This window comes from Lissotriton vulgaris, chromosome 5 (assembly GCF_964263255.1).
Source record: "Lissotriton vulgaris chromosome 5, aLisVul1.2, whole genome shotgun sequence".
NCBI classification, from domain to species: Eukaryota; Metazoa; Chordata; class Amphibia; order Caudata; family Salamandridae; genus Lissotriton; species Lissotriton vulgaris.
Genome location: NC_141693.1, coordinates 281065578 through 281089494, shown reverse-complemented (window position 1 = coordinate 281089494; position 23917 = coordinate 281065578). Strand labels below are relative to the sequence as shown.

The 23917-nt window shown below is 44.0% G+C and overlaps 1 protein-coding gene across 2 annotated transcripts in view; it reads right to left on the bottom strand.

Moving 5' to 3' along the window:
- KLHL17 (kelch like family member 17) overlaps positions 1-23917 on the bottom strand; it is a 212084-nt gene that overhangs the window by 81038 nt on the left and 107129 nt on the right. For both annotated transcript variants that reach the window (XM_086921429.1, XM_086921431.1), the window contains exon 2: positions 10488-10749. In XM_086921429.1, coding sequence (XP_086777555.1) covers positions 10488-10749 — 262 coding nt within the window. The remainder of the gene's footprint in view (positions 1-10487; positions 10750-23917) is intronic.

Below are 23917 nucleotides of genomic sequence, written 5' to 3'. Positions count from 1 at the left end.
GGCACAGGGTCAAGACTGATTTGCATATGGCCATGTCTGAACTGGGGTGGCTTGGTGAGCAAAATAACGATGGATTAAACCCAGATCTGTGACTGGGGGTGAATGTTTTGCCATTGTGCAACATTCCGTACATCATCTTGTGTGTTTTGCCCCTCTGAGAATGGTCATACATTTTGGTGGGAGATTTAGATAACCGAATTCTATGACCTCAGGGTATAAAATCGCAAGGTTGAGTTACTTTGCATATGGGTGCCTGACTTCCTCTCAATCCGGATCGTCTCACTCAGAGTAGAAGCTGCTCGTGTGGCACTACTTAAAGTTAGAGTAGTGTGATGAACCATGGTTGTCGAGCCCAAGTGGGAGCTACAGTGTTTACCTGAGCTTCCAATCCACAAACAGAAGAGGGAATGGTGGAAAAGCATAGGCAAATATCCTTGACTAGTACATCCATAGAGCATTGCCCCTGGATAGTGGGTGTGGGAATCTGGAGGCAAAGTCTTGACATTTTGCATTGTCTGCAGTTGCGATGTTTATTTATGGAAACCCCCATCTGTGTGCTGTATAGTGGTCTGAGTGTGTTGTAGGCACAACGGAAGCATACTGGCTTTGATTAGCCAATTGTCCAGATACAGGAAGACATGAATACTCTGTCTGTGTAGATGTGCTGGAACTACTGCTAGACATTTGGTGAACACTTTGAATTGATACTGTGTTCCTGCTATGACGAACCTGAGGTATTTTTGAGAAGCTGGATGTATTGGGATGTGAAAGTAAATGTCCTTTTAGTCTAGTGCAGACAAAGTGACCTTGTTGTAATAGAGGAATTACATCATGAAGAGTCACCATGTGAAAGTGCCCTGAAAGGAAGTGTTGATTTAAGGGTTTGAGGTCTGTTATGGGTTGAAGTGAACAGTCTTTTTTAGGAATGAGAACGTATACTCCTGAACCTTGTAGTGCTAGAGGAACAGGGTCTATGGTTCCTTTCTGTAAAAGAGCCTATGTTTCCTGTTTGAGGAAAGCTTGCTGCTGTTAGAAAAGTATGTGCCTGAGAAGTCGGATGTTTGGAGGTATTTTGATGAGCTCAAGACAAGAACTATGTTGGCTAATGTCCAGCACCCACTGGTCTGCTGTTAAGGTTTTTCCAGTTGGGGAAAAATCTTTGTAGTCGTTCCCCGACAGATGTTAAAATGGTCAGGGGAATGAAAACGGAGTCACTGTTTGGATGTGGAGGGTGTGGTATGAGTGGAGACATCTCTTCCACGCCCTTTAGAATTATTCCCTCTGTACGTGCCTCTGTCATCTTGAATGGGGGGTGTAATGCTGTTGCCTAGAAGAAGAGGTAGAGGCATCCGATTATGTTTTTTTATTACCCTGTTTGTTTGTGGGGTTCCGATTTATTTTCATTTACCCTCTGGGACAATTTGATGACCTCTTTTTTTGTACTCCTCAGGAAGACGTTGGAGGAGTTACTCCATCTCGTCCCAATGGCCCCGGTCGCACATTGTTAATAACACCTGAGTAATGGCAATTCGCCAATGATTGGCTGACTGTGCCACCACCCTTTCCCTGAAGCATCAATGAGTTTGGAGACTCTGTCAGGTAGAGAGGCATCTTTTGACGTCTGAGAGTTTGTCCTTATGCAGGCATTAGATACCACCGGGGAGTCAGGGGGAAGTTGGCCTTTAATGTAAGGTGGATCTGAGGGTGCTGGTTTGGATTTTTTATCTACACATGGTGTAATGATGCATGCCCGTACTGGATCTTTAAATATGTCATATGAGTGACGGAGCATCCCCTTTAGCATGGGTAGATATTGACATACTCTAGTGGTAGAGGAGAGTGTTTCAAAGAGGAAGTAATCCTCTATGGGGTGTTTGTGCAAGGGGACTTAGTGATACGGAACTGCCCTACCTATAAGTTCCTTGAAGGACGTAGCATCATCCGGGGATGATGGCTTAGCTGGGTCTATGTCATAGCTGTTCCATGGATCTGTGGGCGGCTGATCATGATATTCTACACCCCACCCCGAGCTCCATTATCAGACTGTGGAGAACTCTGTAAAGTAATGTTTCCTGTGTCACTAAGAGAGTGATGTGAGGAAGGTAGTGGTGGGAGTGAGGGATGTGGAGGAGGTGGAGAATAATCAGGCAAAATGTGACTGCAAAGGACTAGTTGCACTGTCCTTTTTAGTTCTCGCCGAAGCCAGCACAGGCGAGACTTTTAGTGAGTGGGTTTCAGAAAGCCAACCACAGATTTTTGTGCGGCCTAGAGCGTGCAGTTACACGTGCGGTTACGAGCACAGGCGCCATCTGGCTTTCCGGTCTCGTTGTGGCTTACAGTTACTTTCACGGCAGCGTCACTTTCATGGCCGCGTCACTTTCACGGCCTCGTGGCCAATGCTTGTTCTCTCCTGCCACTCTCCCTCCTCCCCCCTTTCTATGTTTCTCTTACTCTCCAGCTCCCTCTCCCTCCGTCTTCACCATGGGGCAAATGAGTAACATGTACAATTTTAGAGGCCCGAGCTCTCTCTCACGTCCTTTTGTCTGTGTTTCTACCGTGCTCTGCCTGTCTCTCGCCCTCACTCTCCATCCCTCACACTCTCAGGTGAGCGAGAGACGCAGCATACATAAGCCTCCCCTCGCTCGATTATTAGTACTCAGTTTATCACAGTTTCAGCTCAGAGCACAAAGGACCAATTCGCCGATGTTCATGTTTAATTGGACAGGAGAAAAGACGAGATTAAGGCCTTTTATCAGACTTTTCAAAGCGTATTCTCAAGGAGGATAAGTGCTTCTGAGCAGAGTGCACAGCACCAGCTCCTAACACCTTCTTGCGGTCTGTGATAGCGGTGTGTCCTCACAGTGCCCAGTGGCGTTGCCGCTGCGCCTTGGGTCCAAGGGCTAGCAAGGGGAATGCGACCCCATCACCAGATTCGGCAGTAGAAAGCTGGTATTGGAGTACAGTAGTTCCCTTGCCCCAGTGGTCGCTGGTGCTAGTGCACCTGCTGCACCATTGGTAACCCCGGGCAGAGTAGCACAGCTGTGGTGTCACCTGGTGCAACATTTGCATGCAAGAGGCCGAGCCTATCGCAGGTGTAGCGTCTGCCTACAGGGTACGAGTACCTCAGAGGCAGGCGCCTGCAATTAGTGAACTACTGCTTATCCCTGGTGTGGCGTCACCCTCTGTGGAAACCGCATCCTATCGCATGACGTCACCCTCGGTGGAGACCACAGCCTATCTCATGACTTCACCCTCAGTGGAGACCGTAGCCTATCGCATGACGTCACCCTCGGTGGAGACCACAGCCTATCTCATGACGTCACCCTCTGTGGAGACAACAGCCTATCTCATGACGTCACCACCGGTGGAGACGCAGCCTATCTCATGACGTCACCCTCTGTAGCGACCACAGCCTATCTCATGATGTCGCCCTCTGAGGAGACGAAGTCCCCCTCTGTGGAGACAGCCTATCTCACGACGTCCCCCTCTGTGGAGACCGCAGCCTATCGCACGACGTCTGCCTCGCGGAGCATACAGTTTACCGCAACGTGGGGTCTGTCTTTAGGAGAATATAGGCTATAGACTGCCCCTGGGAGAGACTGCTGGAGCCTATGTACAGCTCCAGCAGTCTGTGCCTATATCCAGAGACTATCGTATCAGAGGCGCACCACCTGCAAAACAGAGATCACCGTTTATCACAGGTGCGGCGCCGGCCTTCAAGAGACTACCGTTTATCACAGGTATGGCAATTGCTTATCAGAGAAGACAACCTAACACAGGACCTGCTTTCCCTATAGGCAGGGCCACTAAAAGTAGGTGATTGTGCGGCCACTGAGTTTTTCGCATAATTATACATTTGCCACCAACTTTCCATCATCTGTCATGTAATATGCAGATATTCACAAAAAATAGATTTTGTTTTTAGCTCAAACGGTTCAAAAGTTACAAAAAATGCCACAACAAATGGTGTCACGTCGTGGTAGACCCTTTGTAAAGTTGGGATGATCGACTTTGATGCTTATTGCTAAATTTGGGTGTTAAGTCGGTACTAATGGGGTGCAACCAATGCCCAGAGAGTTACCAAGTTTAACAAGCATTGGCATAGCCAATAGGTCTTGCCTTTGGGACCTTATAAGTATTTAATTTTTCAGCACAATATCATAGGTGTAACATCGACTGTTGCTTGGCTAAACACTTTTAATGTCCCACAGAAGAGACCTATTGGCTATGTCAATGCTTGTTTTGTTTATTATGAGGTACAGATCAATGGCCTCCCTAGATGAAAGCGGACGTTTCGATGAAACTGGCGCTGCCTGTACTGCCTTTGCCAAAATCAGACCAGTAGAAGGCTGAATATGTAACTTCGTCAGCTTCGAATCAAGCCTCTCTTTTCCCTCACATTTCAAGGATCGGTTCAGGTGCCAAATATAAGGTTTTGGTGCCGAACTTGGTTTTTGTTTCGACACCAGAGTGATCGGAGCTGAAGAGGTGGAGTATTGGCACTCGGTGCTGATGGGGCAGCTGGTTTGCTCAGCACAGAGATTGGCCAGTTCGAAGCGGAAAGTTTCAGCTTAGCTTTTGGTGCCGGGCCCGAGAGTGGGGCATCCTTGGCAGACTGCGCATTGTCCTAAAGGGAAGTCTTTTATCTGTAGGCCAGACTCTGCTGCAGGTTCGGATGCGAAGTCAGAAATAGAAATGGCCTCATCCTCTGCTGACGAAGCCTCATGCAGCTCCTCCTCAGTCTGTTCGACATCGTGTTCACCAAAGATATTGAGTGTCTCTTCCAAATCTCGCCACTGCATTTCTTTCCGACTCACCAGAAGATCCTGCAACGTTTTCTTCGATCAAAAAGATAGCCAGGCCTCACAGTTTTCCTATTTGTGGTCAGGAGAGAGACCGGTTGCAAACTGGATGAAGCTCTGAATGTGGATATTTTGCAGGTCAGTTGGGAGAGAACTGAAATGGAGTTCGATCCATCAGCAACACATTGTTGGACGAATCCAATGAGATCAGAAACAAGGCCGAATTGAAAAGGCTGAGATCACGTGATACAGAGTCCTGCAAGAGCCTGGAGGCATGACAGCTCTCCCCTCCAACCCCGGCAGAAAACAAACCGCTTTCTGTACTGGAGTACTCGAGCAATATGTATCTAGCGCAGAGCATGTGATTCATTCTTCTTTCCCAATTGTAATCCGCTTTCTGCATTTTTGGATTTGTATCCCCCGATTCCTGGTACCAAAGGCAAAAACAGCCAGAAGTGTTTCAATAACCTCACAATGAACACTTTTAATAGGCAGAAAGATCTGTATTGTTCCGACACCTTAGCAGTCAGTGAAATAAATGGGATATATTAGCTGTGTATTTTGCATATTTGTCCGAAGTTACTAACATGTCCAGCCATCGCAGAGCATCCGATTCAAGGAGCACTGCTCCTGCAAATCACATTAGACTGCTCAACAATTATTCCCGTAGCAGGTCTGCAACCATGTTTGGTGCACTGCCTGGTTCGTCACTAGGCACGTCAGGTCAGACATTTGTCCTATACTTAATTCCATTTAATTTAAGTCACAGCAACTCCCTGTGTATTGTGTGTTTCCCCAAAGGCGGTCGGTTATCGATAATCCCCGATGGGCATCAACGCCTGCTTAGGGCTCCTTTCTTGAAACTGCTGGTTGCTCTTGGTCAGATCTAGTCAATTCAAGCATTTCCAAACAGGCCCATGAAAATCTGAACACGACAAGATGACCATCCTGTGGACTGAAGAAAGATTTTAAGCTTCGAACAAGGCACTAAAAGGTTAGGTTGGCCCAGGCTTCCTTCCTGTGCCTTAAAAATAAAGAATGGCCCTGATACTTTCATGTTATTCCAGGGGACTATGTACAGTCACCAATATACATTTCCTTGAGGAATCACACTGCCTATTGCTTCCTTGCTGAAGGGCTGGAGACAGATTGTATGCTTGTGATTTTTTGCTGTGCCGGACCAAGAAGGGAAGATACCCGGCGTGGAGAGGACCAAATCCTTGACTTCAAGGAAGATATACACAAGGCCCACTTGGCTCAAGATCACATTAGAGCAATCACTGATGTTTATGAAAATCCTGAAGTCTGGCTCACCTATGGATCCTTGCCCAGCAAAGGTCTCATCTTCACTAGCAGATGTGATTAATCCTTGTGTGAATACTATTATGAATACGCCTCTACGGGAGGGGCTGATGCCACACAGGTGGAAACATGCAAACTTCCTTACATTATTGAAGAAACCTTCAGCTGATCCTGAGGTAGCATGTAATTTATAGACCTATCTCGTTTCTGCCTTTCTTTTCGAAGGTTCTAGAAAAATTTGTCAACAAGGTCCTAACGAACTTTGTGGAGATCAATGACTTTCTGCACTCTAGCCAGTCGGGTTTTCGAGCCAACTTTAGTACCGAGACAGCTTTATTGGAAGTTGCAGAAACTATTAAAGCTGCATTGGATAGAGGAGGCAGCGCAGTTTTTGTGCTGGTGGACCTCTCTGCTGCTTTCGACACTGTGCCCCATACCAGACTACTGAAAGACTCAGTGACAGCTGTATTGGTGGCACGGTGTTGAGTTGGTTTGCATCTTTTTTGGCTAATCGCGCTCAAACCATCTGGGATCCTCCCTTCTCGGCGGTAGTTCCCCCTCTGAATGTGGGGGTGCCTCAGGTTCTATTCTGATCCCGACACTTTTAAATTTTTACATGGCCCCCCTGGCCCCTCTCGCTGAGAGTCTTGGTGCTAGAATAGTGTCATACGCTGATGACACTCAGCTGTTGTTTACTTGTGAGAAGGGAGCTGAGTTTGAAGTCAACTTAATTAACACTTGTCGCTCTAAAGTCTTCTCTTGGTTAAGTCACAATCATTTAAAAAGGCAACCCGAGAAGTCAGAGATTCTTTTTTTGGGCTTCTGCCACCGGATATTTGGCATGAATGGTGGCCCCAGGATATGTCTCCCCTAGGTCGGCCGTCTCTACAGTGAGAAATCTGGGAGTCAAGATGGATTCCACCCTTTCCATGAAGGCCCAAGTACACTCGGTGGTCGGGGTATGCTTTGGGTTGTTGAAAATGTTGCGGAATTTCCTCCCATTGCTTTCTATCCCATACAGGAAGACAGTGGTTAAGGCGTTGATAATGTCCAGATTGGACTACGTTAATTCCTTGTATCTCAGCCTGCCTGAATATCTTTTGAGCCGACTACAAGTGATCCAGAACTCAGCAGCCAGGGCCATTTTTCTGCTAGGTTCTAGAACGCAGACCTCCCAGCTTCTGTCTTCCCTTCATTGGCTTCCAGTCCGGAAGAGAATTCAGTTTAAAGCAATGGTCTTGGTTTTTAAAGCCTTCCATAAGATCGGAGCTCCTTATCTTAGGGAAAGATTTCAGCCTTATCTCCCTCAGCGCTCCCTGAGATCCTCATCTCAACTTTTGATCTTTTCACGCAGCTGCCTCACGGTTGTGGAACAGTCTCCCTTTCGTGATCAGAAACGTCAGAGTCCTGACCTTCATACCTTTAGGAAAGGGCTTAAAATGTGGATTTAGCAGTTTTGGTTGTGTTTGTGTTACTTGACATTTGGATGTTTTAGTGCCGGGACACACCAGGGAGTAGCCGTGTCCCGTGTACTTTATAAATGTGTTAACAGAACATAACATCACATCAGCAGAGAGCTTGCCTCAAAGGACGGAGGCAACTATGATTCATGATATGCCTGCAGTCCAACTAGCCAGAGCCCTTGGGCGAAGACAAGGTATAGACATGGGTCTTGGAGCTACTAAGCAGCTTTCCTGCATGCATCTGTAGGGAGCTTTCAACTAACCCTCCATACGTTGTGTAATTGCCTCAATTCACACCAAGCAGATTCTGCACAGGTAATTTCATAAAATATTTACTTGTCCAAGAGATGAGATGGTTCAGAAATCTACTTTTTCCAATATAAAAATCTACGTTTCCCATTTACTGACATGCAATGATGTGGCAAATTATCACAGCATTCTCATTCAATCTGTTGTGAGAATAGCTTATCTGATTAGGATGGGCTCATGTTAAATTGGGGTTTGGATTGTAGCAACACTCTGATTATGCCACCTTCCTGATTATGCCAGACTCAGAACATAGCTGTGCTCTACTTGAGTCAAATGTTACACCGGTCAGAGGTTAAGCATATGCACAGGCTCTGTTCATGAAAAGATTCTGTTTTGACAGCTTTTTGATCATGGTAGGGCTCTGAATTTAGAATCCACAAGAAAGTACAATTACTCTGCACTCTCTAGTGAATGACAACAGTGACGGGGGGATTCTGCACCATTCCCATCGGTGACCCAAGTTTCTCTTAAAAGGATGGAGCCCCTCTCCCATAGTAAGTGATATGCTTCAGCGCTGGGGTTAACCCCTCGCCAGCAACACCTTTTTTTGCAAATTGTGGTTTATTTGCGAATTGGACTGTGGCAGTGTTGTATCCCAGGTAGAACGTTTGGACCTGAAGAAGAGGTCACTATGGAGTTCTGTGTCAGCATGTTCATTATGCCAGAATTCAGATTGCAGAAGAGCTCAGAATATATATTTTTTCTAAGTGTGCCATTGCTCTCTTTCTTACGTTAGTTGCTGATGTAGTGTCTTATCTTGTGAATTGCCTAGGCAATATCTATTTTAAACATTTACTTGATTACACAAAATATTACTCTCAAGTCCAGGGCCTTAATTTCCACTGATGGTCACTTCATCACACAGCGCCTCAGGTCCTGTGGTTGCTAAAATTGCGAGTACGTACTTAGCACCATATCAATGGCTGGGCATTTACAATTTACAAACAGATTAACTCTAAGGGGAAAGTCAAAATGTTATGGGTCCGATTTTCAAAGCTATTTAGGTGTGTAACGTTGGCATAAATGCTCTGCACTTGTTAAAAAAAAACATGAAGATTTTCATGTGCACAAATCTTATAGGCGCTGTAAAAAGGCAGGTGGTAGTTTTTAGGGCTGCAATGCCCAGGAGTTGTGGACATGCTCAAACTTACACTTTTAAGGGTATTTACCAACTCCACTCCAACCCTTTTAAGCACTGGAAAATGTAATGAACTTACTACTAAAAAGGAAGGAGTGAAACTTTTTCAAGAGTGGGAAGGGGCCCGATCTAACTAAAAAAGGAGTTTCTCAGTGCCACAGATTCAGGAGTCCAGTCACTACTTGTTTGGTCAGTGATCAGTACCCAGTGCCTCTGGCCAGATGGTCTGTTCAACATCTGCTCATTTCCATATGCAGAGAGGTATGGCTGTGCAGTTTACCTCATGCACTGCACAAGAAAATGTGGCAGATCTCAACTCCTCAAACGTCCTCATACCCATCGAAATGCCCTCTAAAGCATACACAAACCAAATATATGTGAAACTACATCAAATATGCATTCTCCCAAAGAGATCCTTCGCTGACTTAGAAAATACCAGACGTTCTCGAAAGGAATAATAGTCTTGGTTGTCCACTCACAGAGAGAGAAGCAGATTCAACTAGACTTATCTCATGATCATACTAATCCCCGGCCTTTCAGCTCCAGAGCTGAGGCACTCATCTTGCTACACAAACACTGAGCTCAACTTTGGAGTGCCTGAAGCTGGTTCTCCACTTGTATGAAGGAAAAGGAGACATGAAGTGTGCCATGCAGTATCTAGTGGCAACGAGTCAGGAAGTGAGAAAAGAAACTCATCGAAAGGTAGCAGGCATTTATGTCCGGTCTAATCATACATCAAACCTTTATTTCTATTGCATCTCTCAAAAATATTCCATTCCCTCCCTTCAACGGAGATGATGGGCCATTAGCCTGGAGGATGTAGGTCTGCCGGATTAGGTGCAAGGTTTTCTCCATGGTGTGTAACTGGTACCTGATGACACATCAGGCGTGGGTGCTTCATAATAGTTCTCAGAGTCAAAATCATAAATGGAGGACATTAAACTACGGACATCAATGGGGCTTGTTTTCAAAATCACTGGTACCATTTTTCTGCCTTGATTTTTTTGTATGGTCTGCACTTTAGCCCTAAATAGAATTTTGAGTAACAAGTTGACATTCATGCCACAGAAGCCACATAAAAGTGACCACTTATTTATTGGAGCCAGCCTGTGAACTTGGTTTCCAGTTATTAGCCTGATTATTGGTTAACCCAATGTATCTATCAGATGCAGTAGAAATTTGATTTGGTAGATGCATTCTCCCACCCTGCTCTTCCCGCTCCCCCACTACCTTCGCCAACCAGGGCGTATGAATTTAGAAGTGCAAGTTCATACTTACTTACTCTAGAGCATTTTTGTCATTTTAACATGAATTTATATTGTCAACGACGTCCACCACTTGCCCCCTATGCACCTCATAGAAGGACTGATCAATAATCAACTCTATCCATTATCTAATGAACACTGATGATTTTCACAAAGGCATTGCCACATTCCCCAAGCACCTCTAGGACAGAATTTCTGGAATACTTGCTTGTGAACATGGCGTGGAAGTAGGGGCTACAGGAAGCCAGCACCACCTTGTGGGCCTTGATCTCTTTGGTGCCAACGTGCAGGATAATATCGCAAAGCAGCCCGCGCTGCCGCATGCGGTTCATGCAGACGAAGGCGTCATGGTAGTGCCTCTTGGAGTTATGGGAGACTGTGTGGCCATCCCGATTCAGGAGCTGCATTCCACCCTCCATTGCGGGGCTCTGGTCCGAAGCCTTCTCCTTCCCTGGCTTCACTCTTTGCAGCTAGAGAAAGATTAAGAAAATACTCATGTTGGATGTGGTTTTGTAATATGATGCAAACTGCAGATCAGATCAATCTTTGTGTGTCAGAGCCACACATAAAAGAATACACAGAAAGTAAGCATACATATAGAAATAAACAATACATACATCCATATAAAATATTAAATCAGAAATGAACTACTACCAAACCATTGACTTTAAATTGCTTAGCTCAAGAATGATCCTACCTTGAAACACACCTCCACATCATTTAATAGTTGTAAAAACCGGTGCGCGACTCTACAACGTGCAAATGGATACTACTTTAAAAGCGGGTTTCAAACGTAACCTTTTAGTAAAAATAGCATAAAATTTGCCAAAAAAGTTAACATGCAATATCAACTGGTTTTCTAACACCACCACGTGGACACATGAGCGGTGTTTCACAATGGTGGCCCAAAAGAAAGCACCCAGAGTGGGACGGGTATGCTCAGACGTGAGTACCGTGCTCTACATGCCACTGGATAAAAGCTATCCTGGCTGATGAGGGCTGAAAGCCCGAAACCAGTCCTAGGATGCTTGGTTCCAGTCCAGGGAGGACCTGGCTTGGCAGTTCAGGCTGGACTGTTCCCATGGGGCACAGGGTCAAGACTGATTTGCATATGGCTGCGTTCAAACTGAAATGGCATGGTGAGCAAAAAAACGATGGATTTAGGCCCAGATCTCTGTACTGGGTTGAATCTATGACATTGTTCTGCATTCTGTCCGTCAAAGCATGCATCTGTTGCTACCCTAAATAAAAACAATGACCTCTCCCAAATTCCTTGTGCCACAAGTAAGAACGGTTCTATACCAATACACATTTTTAAACTGACATAGGCCTTCACAGATAAATTGCCAAGCACTGCGTTTTCCCTTTGCATTCGCCTATTTTCCAAAAACAATAACCTAATTGTTTTTTTATCCTGTGCACAAATGGAGGATGCTTTACCAAACAGGGGGGAGGCCGTCCAATCGCTAATAAAAGTTTACGGACACATGCAAGCCAAGTTATGCTAAGCCCTTTGTCACAGAGAAGGCAATCTTTAATAACAGATTCGTTCAAGCCTGCTTTAGGATTTAACCATACAGATAGCAACAAAGAAAGTTGGCCCAGTTTATAATTCTATTGTCTCAATAGGGGTGCCCAAATTGTCCTCATGACAAATATAGGGCGAGGTTGAGGAAGGTAATGAAAGAATCCACCTGCAGAAGCCATTCTTCTCGATCTGAATTGCAGAACACTTAGCAAAGCCTCAAATTCGAGCTCCGTATGTGGCCGTAGGAGTGCACTGGGCCTTATAAACTTCAGGCAGAGGTATCATTGCCTTACAACCAAATGGCCGTGGCCAGTTGAAGTGCGCCCCACAGATCTACAAAGCTTCAAACAGCAGTTTGAAATATTTGTTTGCCAAAAGCCAGAGGAATTTAAAGAGATCCCAGGATAGGTAAAAGTGGTAAACCTTTCTAAGCTCTCTTGTCAGGGCAAGGGTAGAAACACTCAACTGTTTAGGGCCAAATTGTGCAAAATTGGTAATTGGATCTAGGAATGCCATAGACTGAAAGAAAAAAAAAGATAAAATTCCCTTTGTAAAGCCATAAGCATACGGGCTACCAAAACTGCATCATCAGCATATAAAAATGCGGGTATTGGGACATTGGAAAAAGAAGAACAGCAAGAACTCATTGCTGCTGGACCCCCGTAGAAGGTCAAATGTGTCCGATAATTCCCCACTCACATCAACTATAACCCTAGCAAATACATTTTCAAATAATGCTTAAAGAAAGTGTTCTGTCCAACCTCAACTCAAGAAGGATCAGCCATAATTTAGTTTGATTCACATGCGTTCCCTGAACCCATATTGGCAAGAGTCAAAATGCTATTGCTAGTAGCCAATCCCCTATCCTACTGTAAATGGCTCTACAAATAATTTTAATACAGGGTTCTAGAAGCAAAATGAGATGGTAGCATCTTGGTTGTCAACAGTTGCCCTTTTTGAAAATTGTAACAATGATCGAAGTAGGTCATGAGCCTAGTAATTGATTACTATCAAGATTATTAAAAACATTTGTTAATAGAGGTGCCCACAGATCAAAATTATTTCTCACCAGATCAATTGGCATCCCATCGGGTCCTGGCGCTTTACTTGCTTGTCCCTGACAAATTGCTTGAGTAACACCATAGAATGTAATACCTGTGATAAAATAAGTCTCTGAATCGCTCAGCAAGGGGTTACTACTGGGAGAGCAGTAAATAGCAGAGAAGCGATTAGTCTATCGTTTACCACTAATATGGGAGTTCATTATATTACCACGATTATTTAGCCTACACAAGTTTACAGAAGACCAAAAATTCTTATTCTCAGCAGCTGTTAGTAATCGCTCCCAATTATCATCATCATCATTTACCTCATTGTTCCTTCTTTTCAAAATAGTTTTATAAAAGAAGCGAGCCTGGGTCACCTTTAAAGGGTCCCCGGGCTTAACTTAATGACCATGGCTCTATAGAATTCGACTGTTAGTGGATGCAGATGAGGCAGAAGCATGCAGGCATCAACGGGAGGTGCAGTGAGGTCTGGGTTTAGACTGGTCCAATAGAAGATGCTACATAGGGTATATTACACACAAAAAACTGAATGGGAAAAACTGATAATGATAGCGGTCTTATCAATTAATCAATCAATCAAGATTCATAAAGTGTGGCTAATCACCTGATAGGGTATACAGGCGCGGGATATCTAGGGACTGTTTGGGGGGGGGAAGGCTGATACCCTCATTCATATACTGTGGGATTGCCCACAAATCCAGTTCTCCAAACACGTAGCCTTGAACCATCTACTTTCAGTGGCGCCAACCACTTCACAGTTCCCCCATAAGATAACAGTGGCCTTACAGACATGGTATTTCTTTTGTGGCGCCTGGAGAATAAACACAATTAATACATTTGAGGTCGTACTCGGGCCTCAAAAAATGGTTGCATTTTCTGGCGTTCTGTTTTGCATCATAGTCATAATCCTCCTGCTTTACTTACCGGTTAAAAATGATAGTACTCTCAGAAGTTAAAGCACCGGCTGGAAATGGACTTTCTTTTAATGGTCCTGCTTTATCCAACTTTCTAACCCAATACATCTTCTAGATTAAGTCTTGACTGTCTGAGCTTCCCACCCTACACAATAAAACACCTAGAGGGGTTTATGTAGGTTATCCAACTGCTACCCACGTAAAACATTCGCCTGTAACTAAAGTCTCTCCAGTACCCCAAGAACAGGCCTCACATCCTGCTCTAGAAAATGAAGGGAAGCATTACTGACAACTGTCTTGTCTAACAACTCTACTGGGTGCAATTTGAAACGAGCTAAGCTGGAATGTTCTGCATTCAGGATTACCTCTAGGGAACCCTGCATGGAAAATGGGAAGCATAGGTGGCTTGGCAACATGGGAGGCTAGAAAGGTTGGAATACCTGTGTCTATACCCACTGCCAGTATTTCCCAAACTGGGTAGCGACCCCACCGATTTTTGGTAGGTTGGGAAAACCAAGCAGTAAGTAAAGATGCCTTTGAATTACTGATAAATGTGACAGGATAAATGCAGAATTTAAAGACAGAGGTCAAATAGGAGGCTATGTCTTTGGACACGTAAAGTATTCTTCTAAAGTGTAATTTGTTTTACTATTCTTTCTCGGACTGCAAAGTGAAACAAGATTTTAAAGTGGATTACATAACAATTTTGCATGAGTATCAAAGAAAGGCTGTAGGGTGTTGTTTTTTTGCAACACACAATAAAATGTAAATACCTGTAAATTAACTGTATGCATTCAGCTGATCGGAAAGCAAACATTAAACCTTTTTTTTTTAATTCTGGTGTGTGCTGAAAAGAGACTGTAATAAGATATCAATAAAGCAAGATACTTTACTTGGTGATGCACAAATGATAAATATTCACAAAAACCCAATTTCCACAATATCATTTGTGTGCTATATAGTTTTATCAGTAAAACTGTTTGTCTGTGTACAGTTAGTGGCCGTCTGTAAATGACAACATGCTACCACATGATGTTTTAGTTATATTAAAGTAGGTATGTTGCGAACATTTGTTGTTCTAAAAAGTGGGCCTTGGTTCTAAAAAGTTTGGGAACCAGTTTGCGGTACCTTCAAATTCTTATGGGTATATTCAAACTAGGTATCTAACAGCCAGATGAGGTTATCTAAAAAGGTGTGTGAAGAATGGTTTAGTTTTTAAAATGTAGCAATGAATGCGGTGTAAAGGGATGACCCAACACTGTGTCATGGGTCCTGGTGCAAGAAAGAAAATTAGAACCCTGGCTGCTGTTTGAATTATAAATAGGACTCACAGTTTTATGTATTTTTTTTACACTTCAATCTGTATTTATCCGTATTTAATTTTTTGCCTTTTTATTTTTTGTAACTCCTCTGTTAAAATGCCAACCTTCTGAGTTGGCACTTATGATGGACAGTAGTGAGATTCATCCCAAAAAGACTTATTTATCATATTTAATAATAGTTTTTTTCTGTATTTATCTGTAAAAAAAAAAACAGGAAAATTGGGGATCCCTAATTATAAAATACAGATATATGCAGGGTTCAGTGACCCCTGGTGCCACTGCACCTATGGAAGCTACGTCCTCTGCCCTCCACCACTCGTCGGCATATTAAAACAAATGCAACAGCACTGAAACATTCACTTGCCCGTAGAATCTTCTTACCAATTGCCTCAACCATGCTGAAGGAATGTTGTGGGGATGAGGCCTGTTCCTGGGGTGGTAACTGGGCAGCACACTGAGGGTACCATGGTTTACCATTGCTGTCAGAAGGCCACCAATACCACTCCAGGTGGATAACCAAATCATTGCCTTTAGGCATTCAATCCTCTAGGGGTACTATCACCGAGCAGGTACGGCTTACTCCAGTGCCACAGGGAAGTAACTCATACACCAAGACATAGTAAATAATACTCAAACTCAGTGTCCAACTGGTGTTACATCTCCAAAGAGGAAGAGGGCTCTTCTTCATAGGTAAGTGAAAGCATACTTAAGAGTATCACACAGGAAGAAAACCAGAAGGTGCCATCACCTTCAGGAGCATTGACGCAGTAGGCACGATAACATGACCAATGCCCTGTGGTGAACTCTAAGGAATCTTCAGTTTTACTACTGGGTGAATAAATGAAGTCTCAATCAATGGGCCAGAGGTGCCGGGTAAAAATCCAATGTGCCAGCACGGCTGGACTTTGGTTGACTCCTTGTTTCAGTAGTCTTTTTTGGGGGGGGGGGTCAACACTGGACAACTTAATAGGCTGAAGCTCCAGCTTCAAAAATACTAAAATCCCCGCCAATCAAATATCGACCAGCTGAATAACAAGAGTCCCTCATGCCTCAGCAGATTCAGGTGTGAAGCCTGAGCGTGCCAAGCGTCTTGATGCCATGTTCATTCCGCGATGGACCCACTGGAGCATGTACCATGAATGGTTGTGTAATATACATGTTGGTCCAGTGTAGACATCACACAGCCTATGCCATGGCTAGCTTCATAAAACCCATTCTTAGAGGATGCCCCTCTATTACTCCTACATGGTCTCCAGGCAATATATTAGAGTTGATGCAAAACTCCACCACCAAAGGTAGCACTCTTTTCCTCTGGGCATCTACTTATGCGCCATAGTTTTTGTGGTACAACTTGCAGGACGCACACTACTCGAGACGGTAGGTATTCACATGGACGACTGCACCTCTTCTGAAATGATCTTCTACCTGATTAGGTGCAGCCACTAGCGTGCAACACAGTCTGGAAGCCTCGGCCCTGCAGCCACATCACCAAAACACTTCACCGATGGGCCCAGTGCAGTGCTTAATTTGGGCCGGTAGTCTCCGGTGCTCAGCACCGGAACTTAATTGGCAAATCTGACACTTATAACAGTCTGCACATGGCGGCGTTGTTTGTAAAATATAAAGATATAAAGATTAGCACAATGACAGTTGAATATTAATCCCACATACATTAAAAACATTGAATACCTGCAGAGTAGGCCATTCTTAAAGTTTTGGGGGCCTGGAATTGTCTGAATTGTCAGACTTGTAGGCACGTGATGGCAAGTACTTGTGCTGGTACTGTTACGTTGCCAACGTTGGAAGGGGCAGTGTGGTTTAAGTTGCAATGCCTCCTGAAAAGGGCTCGGCACTTATATTTGTACAATTCAGGCACTGGCCCAGTGCATCACGGGGGTCCGGTCCATTCATCCACTAGCATCTAAAGTTTAAAAGCCCTATCTCTCACTCTTTTTGCTTCACATTCAAGCACAAGCCGCCATGCAACAACAAAAAAAGATTTTAAAAACACAACTCTGCTCCTTACGCATGCTATCATTATAGGATGCATGACAGACACTCTTCCATCTACCGCAAACCCAGGGAGCAGCGCAACCTATCCCAATTGAGCTGCTGCGACGCGTGAGGGGTATAAAGATCTTCTTAATTTCTGCGACAAAGAGATGCAGTGGTGCTGGAACAATTTTCAGAGTGAGGATGCTGCCATAAATATTACATCACTGAACTCCTAGGGAGTGTGAAAAGGACAAGTGTTGAACACAGAACACGTGTAGCAAATGAACCATGCCTATTCAGCAAGAGAGCAGTAAGGGTGCAGTATGTAGCTGGTGGTGAATTGTGGAGCACACTTTTGCAAATATATCACTAAAGCATGGTATGGTAGCCAACTGTCATTTGCAGACAGCATATTTTCATTGGAATGACCAATAACTTTGCACAGGCATAGTTTCACTACTAAAACCATATACTGCACAAACAATACTGTTTGGAAATCAGGTTTCAGCAAATGTCATTTGGTCATCACCAAGTAAAGTGCCTTGATTTGGTTTGATACTCTTAAAACCCATGTTTCCATCACACTTCAGAATTAAAATGCCCAATGCGTGCTTTCGTAATTGCTGACATATTTTGCAATGTTTGTAAAGTTCAATTATAGGTGTTGTGTGTTAGAAAAAAAAGACATCATTCAGCCTTTCCTTTTAACACCAGCAAAACGGCCACATTGTTCATTTTTCAAAATCGGCTCACTGCAATCAGAGAAACAAAAGAAAACACCAGCCTCCTTGTTAAAAGAATAATCCGCAATTTGTTAGAACAATCGGCTGACATTGGACCAGTCTTTGACCTCAGAGCAAATGTGACAAGATAAAACAACATTTAAATGCATGTTTATTGCTCATCCACCTTCAGAACCTCCTCATGTTTATTCTGGGGGTTGCTATTTCCAGCGCATATGCAGAGGCAAGATCCCCAGTGCGGGGTGGTTTCAGGTGTATAATGGCTTCAGCCTCCCACGCGCCAGTCTCTCGCCCACTCATTTCGACGCCCCCTCTATGTACTGCTCGCGCCTACGCACGCTGTCAGTGTGTAAAAATAGATGACGGTCCCGCGGTACCGGTTATTACTGCCTGCAGGCTGCGTGGTGCTGAGCGCGTGGGCCCTGCAGCAGCGTGCGCACGTAAACGAGAGAAGGAAGGGGGAGGCGACGAGGCACGAAAGGTACACACAGTTCTGATGCAGTACCTGTACACATCCGGAAAGCCTAAGATACGGGAAGGGGCTTTCCGGATATGTACAGCCACTACATCAGAACTGTGTGTACCTGCCGTGACTCGTCAACTCCCTCTTTTCTCGTTTAACGTGCGCACACTGCTGCAGGCCTCACGCGCTCTGCACCGAGCAGCCTGTAGACAGCAATTACTGGTCCACAGCGTCATCTGTTTTTATACACATACAGTGATCCGCGGACTGGTAGGAAGCCAGGTGGTTGGATACCGCCCAAAGTTGTACGTGTATGAGCTTGGAATACATTGAAAGCTAGTACACACACACAAGCCAGGAGCGCCTTGTGTAGTGACTCGTGGAATGTATAGGGCGCCTGAATAATCTGGGCTCAAATATGTGCCATTGTAGGGTTTCCAAAGGGCTAAATAGAGCCTTATGGAACTTGTGTTTCACAATAACGCATGCCATTATAGGTAAATTGCAATTAATTCCTTAGCAACAATTTTTTGTTTCAGTAACCAGTCCTTGGTATACACTATAAACACAGGTACAGAATTATATCACGAAAAGACAGATGGTGGCCTACTATGCACGTGGTTTATTTTAAAATTACATTATGTTTTATAACACACATATATACACAAAGACGTTCAAAAGTGAATTTACTGTCTTGTACCACAACATTTATATAGCGCTTTCTACCCATGGGGTGCTGGAGCGCCTGCCTATGTGGTTAGCACAATACACTGTATAGGGTGTGCTGTTGGAAGTGGGTTCTCTGTATTAATCCTGTGTGGGAAGTATTTCTGGGACGTACCACTGACACAATCCTTTAAAGCATTACGTGGGGTGTACACACATAGGTCAATGTCCATTAATACGCCCGAGGTAGTTCTTAACACAAAATACAGTCCATAGGCCAATCCTATTTATAGGCAACATTGCTTTGTGCTAAATTGAAATTCATTCAAACTTTTTTTCACTTGATTTCTAAAGTTTACTCCGAGGAGGAGGAGATTAGAGAGCCCGGAAGTAATCGTTTCAGAGAGCCTGGTGTACACATGCAGATGTGTAGGTTGAAACACACAAAGATCAGGGGAGCCTCTACATACATATTTGAAGAATCGAGTACACAAAGGTAGATCTGAAGAGTCTCGTAGCGCAGATCTGGAGAGCCCGATAAAAACATTTATTTGGTTCACCAGATACTTAAGAGTTATGGCCCACCTTGCAAATTGAGAGATTCAGCTGCCCTTGTACCAACAGAAAATCATCACATTAGGTACTCGATGAAGTTGGCACACGGCGGCTCAGCGACCCTCGGACACACAGCAACCTAATAGCCTTGGGACACAAACAGTGATCTTGGTCACCTAAGTCACCACAGAAATCTAGGGAACCTGGTATAAGGCACAAGACGGAGCAACACACAGCTGTCCAGAGAGGTTCGAACAAATTCAGTGATCCAAAGATCTAGAAATACGTATACTGATTCAGAGAGCCTGGGATATATACAATAATCCGAAGAACATGCAATACACTAAAGTAAGAAATATGATTACTACTTGGGATAGATGACCGCCTACCTCAAGAAATATTCACAACCCTTGTCATCGTAAACCCTTAAAGTTGCTAAATTAACCTGAGCTCAACCCCCTGGTAGCCATGGCACGGAGCAAACAAGTTTAACTTTGGGCAATGTGTAGAGTAGAACACTCAGCAGCTCAAGTATTGTACAATAGTCAGTGGTTATAAATCAGTCTTTTCTTTATTCTACTTCAAATAGAAAGCTTCAATATTTTGGAGTACCAAAACAGTATTAAAATCAAAATGCAAAATAATAATCTCAAAACGAATTGGAAAAATAGAGTGAAGTTTAATAAACCAAATGAATAAAAAATTTCAAAAACCTAACAATTGAATTTTTAAAGTTTTAAGTGGGAATAGGATCAAGAAGCAAAATTGCAATTTTACTTTCTTACTTTAGTCCTTTAAGTCCCAATCCACCACTGAAATCCACTTCTAAACCCCTTCTCCACCTCCACGACCTCAGGGGAGGGACCTAAAGACTCACAGGGTATTAGTCAAGGGCCAAAAGCAGGGTCAGTCCAAGTCCAGTTGCCACTGGACCGCTGCAGGGAAGGCCTCTTGTATCCCTGCAGCTTGAACAGGCCAGCCTTCTGAACCTTGGAGTTCACGTCTTTGTCCTGGGTACAAGAAGGAGCAGGCCCAGTCCTTCGGGCTCTGCTCAGGTCACATCACAGACAGAAGGAGTAACACTTCTGTTCTTCCTCAGGTCCAGGAGTGTTCTGGGTGGATGTCAGGAGGTGCTACATGTATGCCCCCCACTAGCTAGTGGGTGGGAAAGGCTCATGAACACATCCTAAACAATGGAGTAAAGTTTCCCAGGGTCAACCCTACCTACTTTGGGCATTTTCAAGATGGTAAAAGTCTTTGTCCATATTAAACCAGGGCTTTGGGTTTGTGGGTAGTATACTATTGGGATCCCAGTGTCCTTGCATATCTAACACCAAACTCCAGTTTGAAGCAGTCACTGTACCATCAATTAACACAGAGAAAGAAGTTTGGCAGAACAAAAGTAAGGTTTTCTGGCAACTAGACAGTGAACCATACAAAATGTTTTGCAGCACCCTGTTCTCACTCTTTCAGGTGCACCCCCGTGTTATATGTAAATCCATCATATCTATCAGCAGGATTTGAGACTCTAATGTAAATAAAAGTGGCTCACATCTCCCACCCTTCTACTAAGTTAAAAGGAACCATCCCTGGCCATTCAGATCGACCTGTAGCTCCTGAGGAAAAAAAGACTTTACACCCCATTTGCACCTTTTTGAATGTTAATTACTGTCTCGGAATAGTTGGAGAGCAAATGTAAATTAGGCCTCACAAACTTTAGTCAGGGGAAAGGTAACTATCTCAAAAGTTACTATTCCTTGATGTTTATTAAAAATCCAATTTCACCATTGAATTTAATTTTTGATAACTACTAAAATAGTTGTTTAATTATTTTTCTTGTACGTCCCATTTCCAAGATACAGTATTATGGTTGTAATCTGTACTCTGATTTCTACATAGGAAAGCTAGGCCTGCTCAGTGAAAAATAGCTTTTGGGTGCTAGTCATTGTAAGGACATGTTAACATTACATTTCTAAATGTCCTGCTTTTAAAATCCATGCACTCTGCCTTCTGGACTTTAATTCCTCAATGGGGGCGATTAATAATTTTTAAAAGGGTGGTTTTGATCTGTCAAAAGGATTTATTTTGACGGTATAAATGCAGTGTTTGAACTGCCACAGTTGGGCTACTATGGTAGGCCTAAAGCCACGTTTTACACTGTCAATGTAGTGGATGGCACATTAGGTGCTACCGTTCGCTGTGACATTTAGCTTACAGGCCTTGGGTACATTATGTACCATGTACTAGGGATTATAGGCAATTAAATATGCCCGTTAGGAATATACCTTCAACCATGTACAAAGAGTGAGCACAAGTACTTTACCTCAGGTTGGGGTTAAAGTGCACAGAGTTCCAACACCAGCAACAATACAGGGTCCAGCAAAAGGCAAAACATACAGGATGAGCACGAGAAAAGTGGATTTCCTACAACTATGATCCATTGAGCTTGGGACACACCATCATGTGAAATGCCAGATGCGGACGAGGCATTGTGCCATTTCTAGATTGAAACATCCAGACTGCATATTACAAGGAGAGCCAGCATTCACACATTAAGCAGTGCAATGCATGTGGTTGCAGTGTGTACCAGAAACCGCCTGCCTTTTACCCCTCTGTGAGGGCGTGAAGTCACATGGGCTACTGACCTCAAAGAGCATGCTACTGTAAGGTGCCCATTCAGAAGAAGATCTAACCCAACAGAGGCAAAGAGAAAGATACCACACAGGTGGCGTACTGAGCTAAATGTGAGGCCTTTCCTTGGAGTACTGGGGTAGTCAACAGATACGGTTCTGTTATTTCCTGGCAGGTACTGCCACTTATCCCTGATTTCCAAGGGCGTCCAATGCCAGTACACTTCAACTGGATAACCAAGTTACTTCCGGTCAGCAGTAGACCCCGACCCCAAAGGGTAGTGAGGTACGTAGTTATGGATTACTCAAGCAGGTGGTAAAGATTGGAACCCATATGCTGTAAGGCATAGCAAATAATGTCCAGCTAGAGCTCGATCTACAAAACAGAACAGGACTTTTATTTATGCGCACGTAAAAAGAGCAGCTAAGAATAGGCTACTTAATATCACGGAATGGGTGGAGAGGACCTAGCCATAATTGAAGAGTTCCCCTATTTAGGCAGTACTATCAGACATGGAGAGGCAAGCAGTGACATCAAGGGCAGAATGAACAAGGCCAGGAATGCCTATAGGATTCAAAACAATATGTGGGGGACATCTCAGTACAGCACCAAGCCCAGGCTTTAACAGAGCTGCATTCTGTTCACACTTTTGCATGGATCAGAATGCTGGCGATGACAAAAAGGGACCTCACGAAACTGCCAGCTTTCCACGCCCATTACCCGAGAAGAATTCTTCTAATTTTCAGATGAAAGCAAGAGAGCATGGACACCATCATTATGAAGAAAATATGGAGATGGAGAAGGCATACCATCAGAAAAGAACAAGACTCCATCACAAGAACAGCTCTAAAATGGACCACAGAAGGCAAAGAGAAGAGAGGCAGGCCAAAAAACACCTGGAGGAGAAATGTGGTAACAGAAATGAGACCCTGAAACACAGCTGGAGCGACATAATGGAAAGTCCTTTGACGCTGCCCTACATGCCAGTCGACATAACAGGCAGTAAGCAGTATTCTATATCATGGTCTCTATAGTTAATGTCATCTTATAGAGCTGCACTCAGGTCAACTCTGGGAATTTCAGAACCTATTGGAGCTTCTACTGCAGTGTTTGCAAGCAAGGGCACTGGGGCTTCGTAATACAGGGTTTACAAAGGTACGCAAGGGATTTCTACAATGATAAATATGAGGCTTCTGCTTGAGTTTTTACACAGATGAGTGTGGGGCTTATTACAACAGTGTTTACATGGATGGGCAAGGTGCTCCTACAACGATAGGCAGAAAGCTTGTAATATTATTTTATACAAGAATGTACAATCAATGTGACGTGACTGTGTGTCAAGACATTAAGAGTGCAGTGTAGCAACTTTACAATAATACATCTGACATTATAGCTCCTCTGGGGGTTCAGGTATGTGCAAGTTGGGAGTTTGCAAGACGGCTGCAAAACATTTTCAGGGTCCCAAAATCTCCACTTCAATAGCCACCTGGAACAGAGCTCAACGCTAAGTTCTTGAAGGGGGTGGAAGAGGCTCTTGGGGAATGACTTCAGGCTTCAGTTAATTGGACACTGGGTACCAGTGTCTAGAGTTAAATAGCAAATTAAGGGTATAGCTATAATATCTGTGTCACTGTCACCAAGCACCTAAGATATTTTTAAAGTCTGTGTCACAGAACCACACTGAGGCAGCACCTACTGCACAATCACCCTAGGGTGTCATAGTTCATAAGTAGACAATCATTGTCACAATTGCC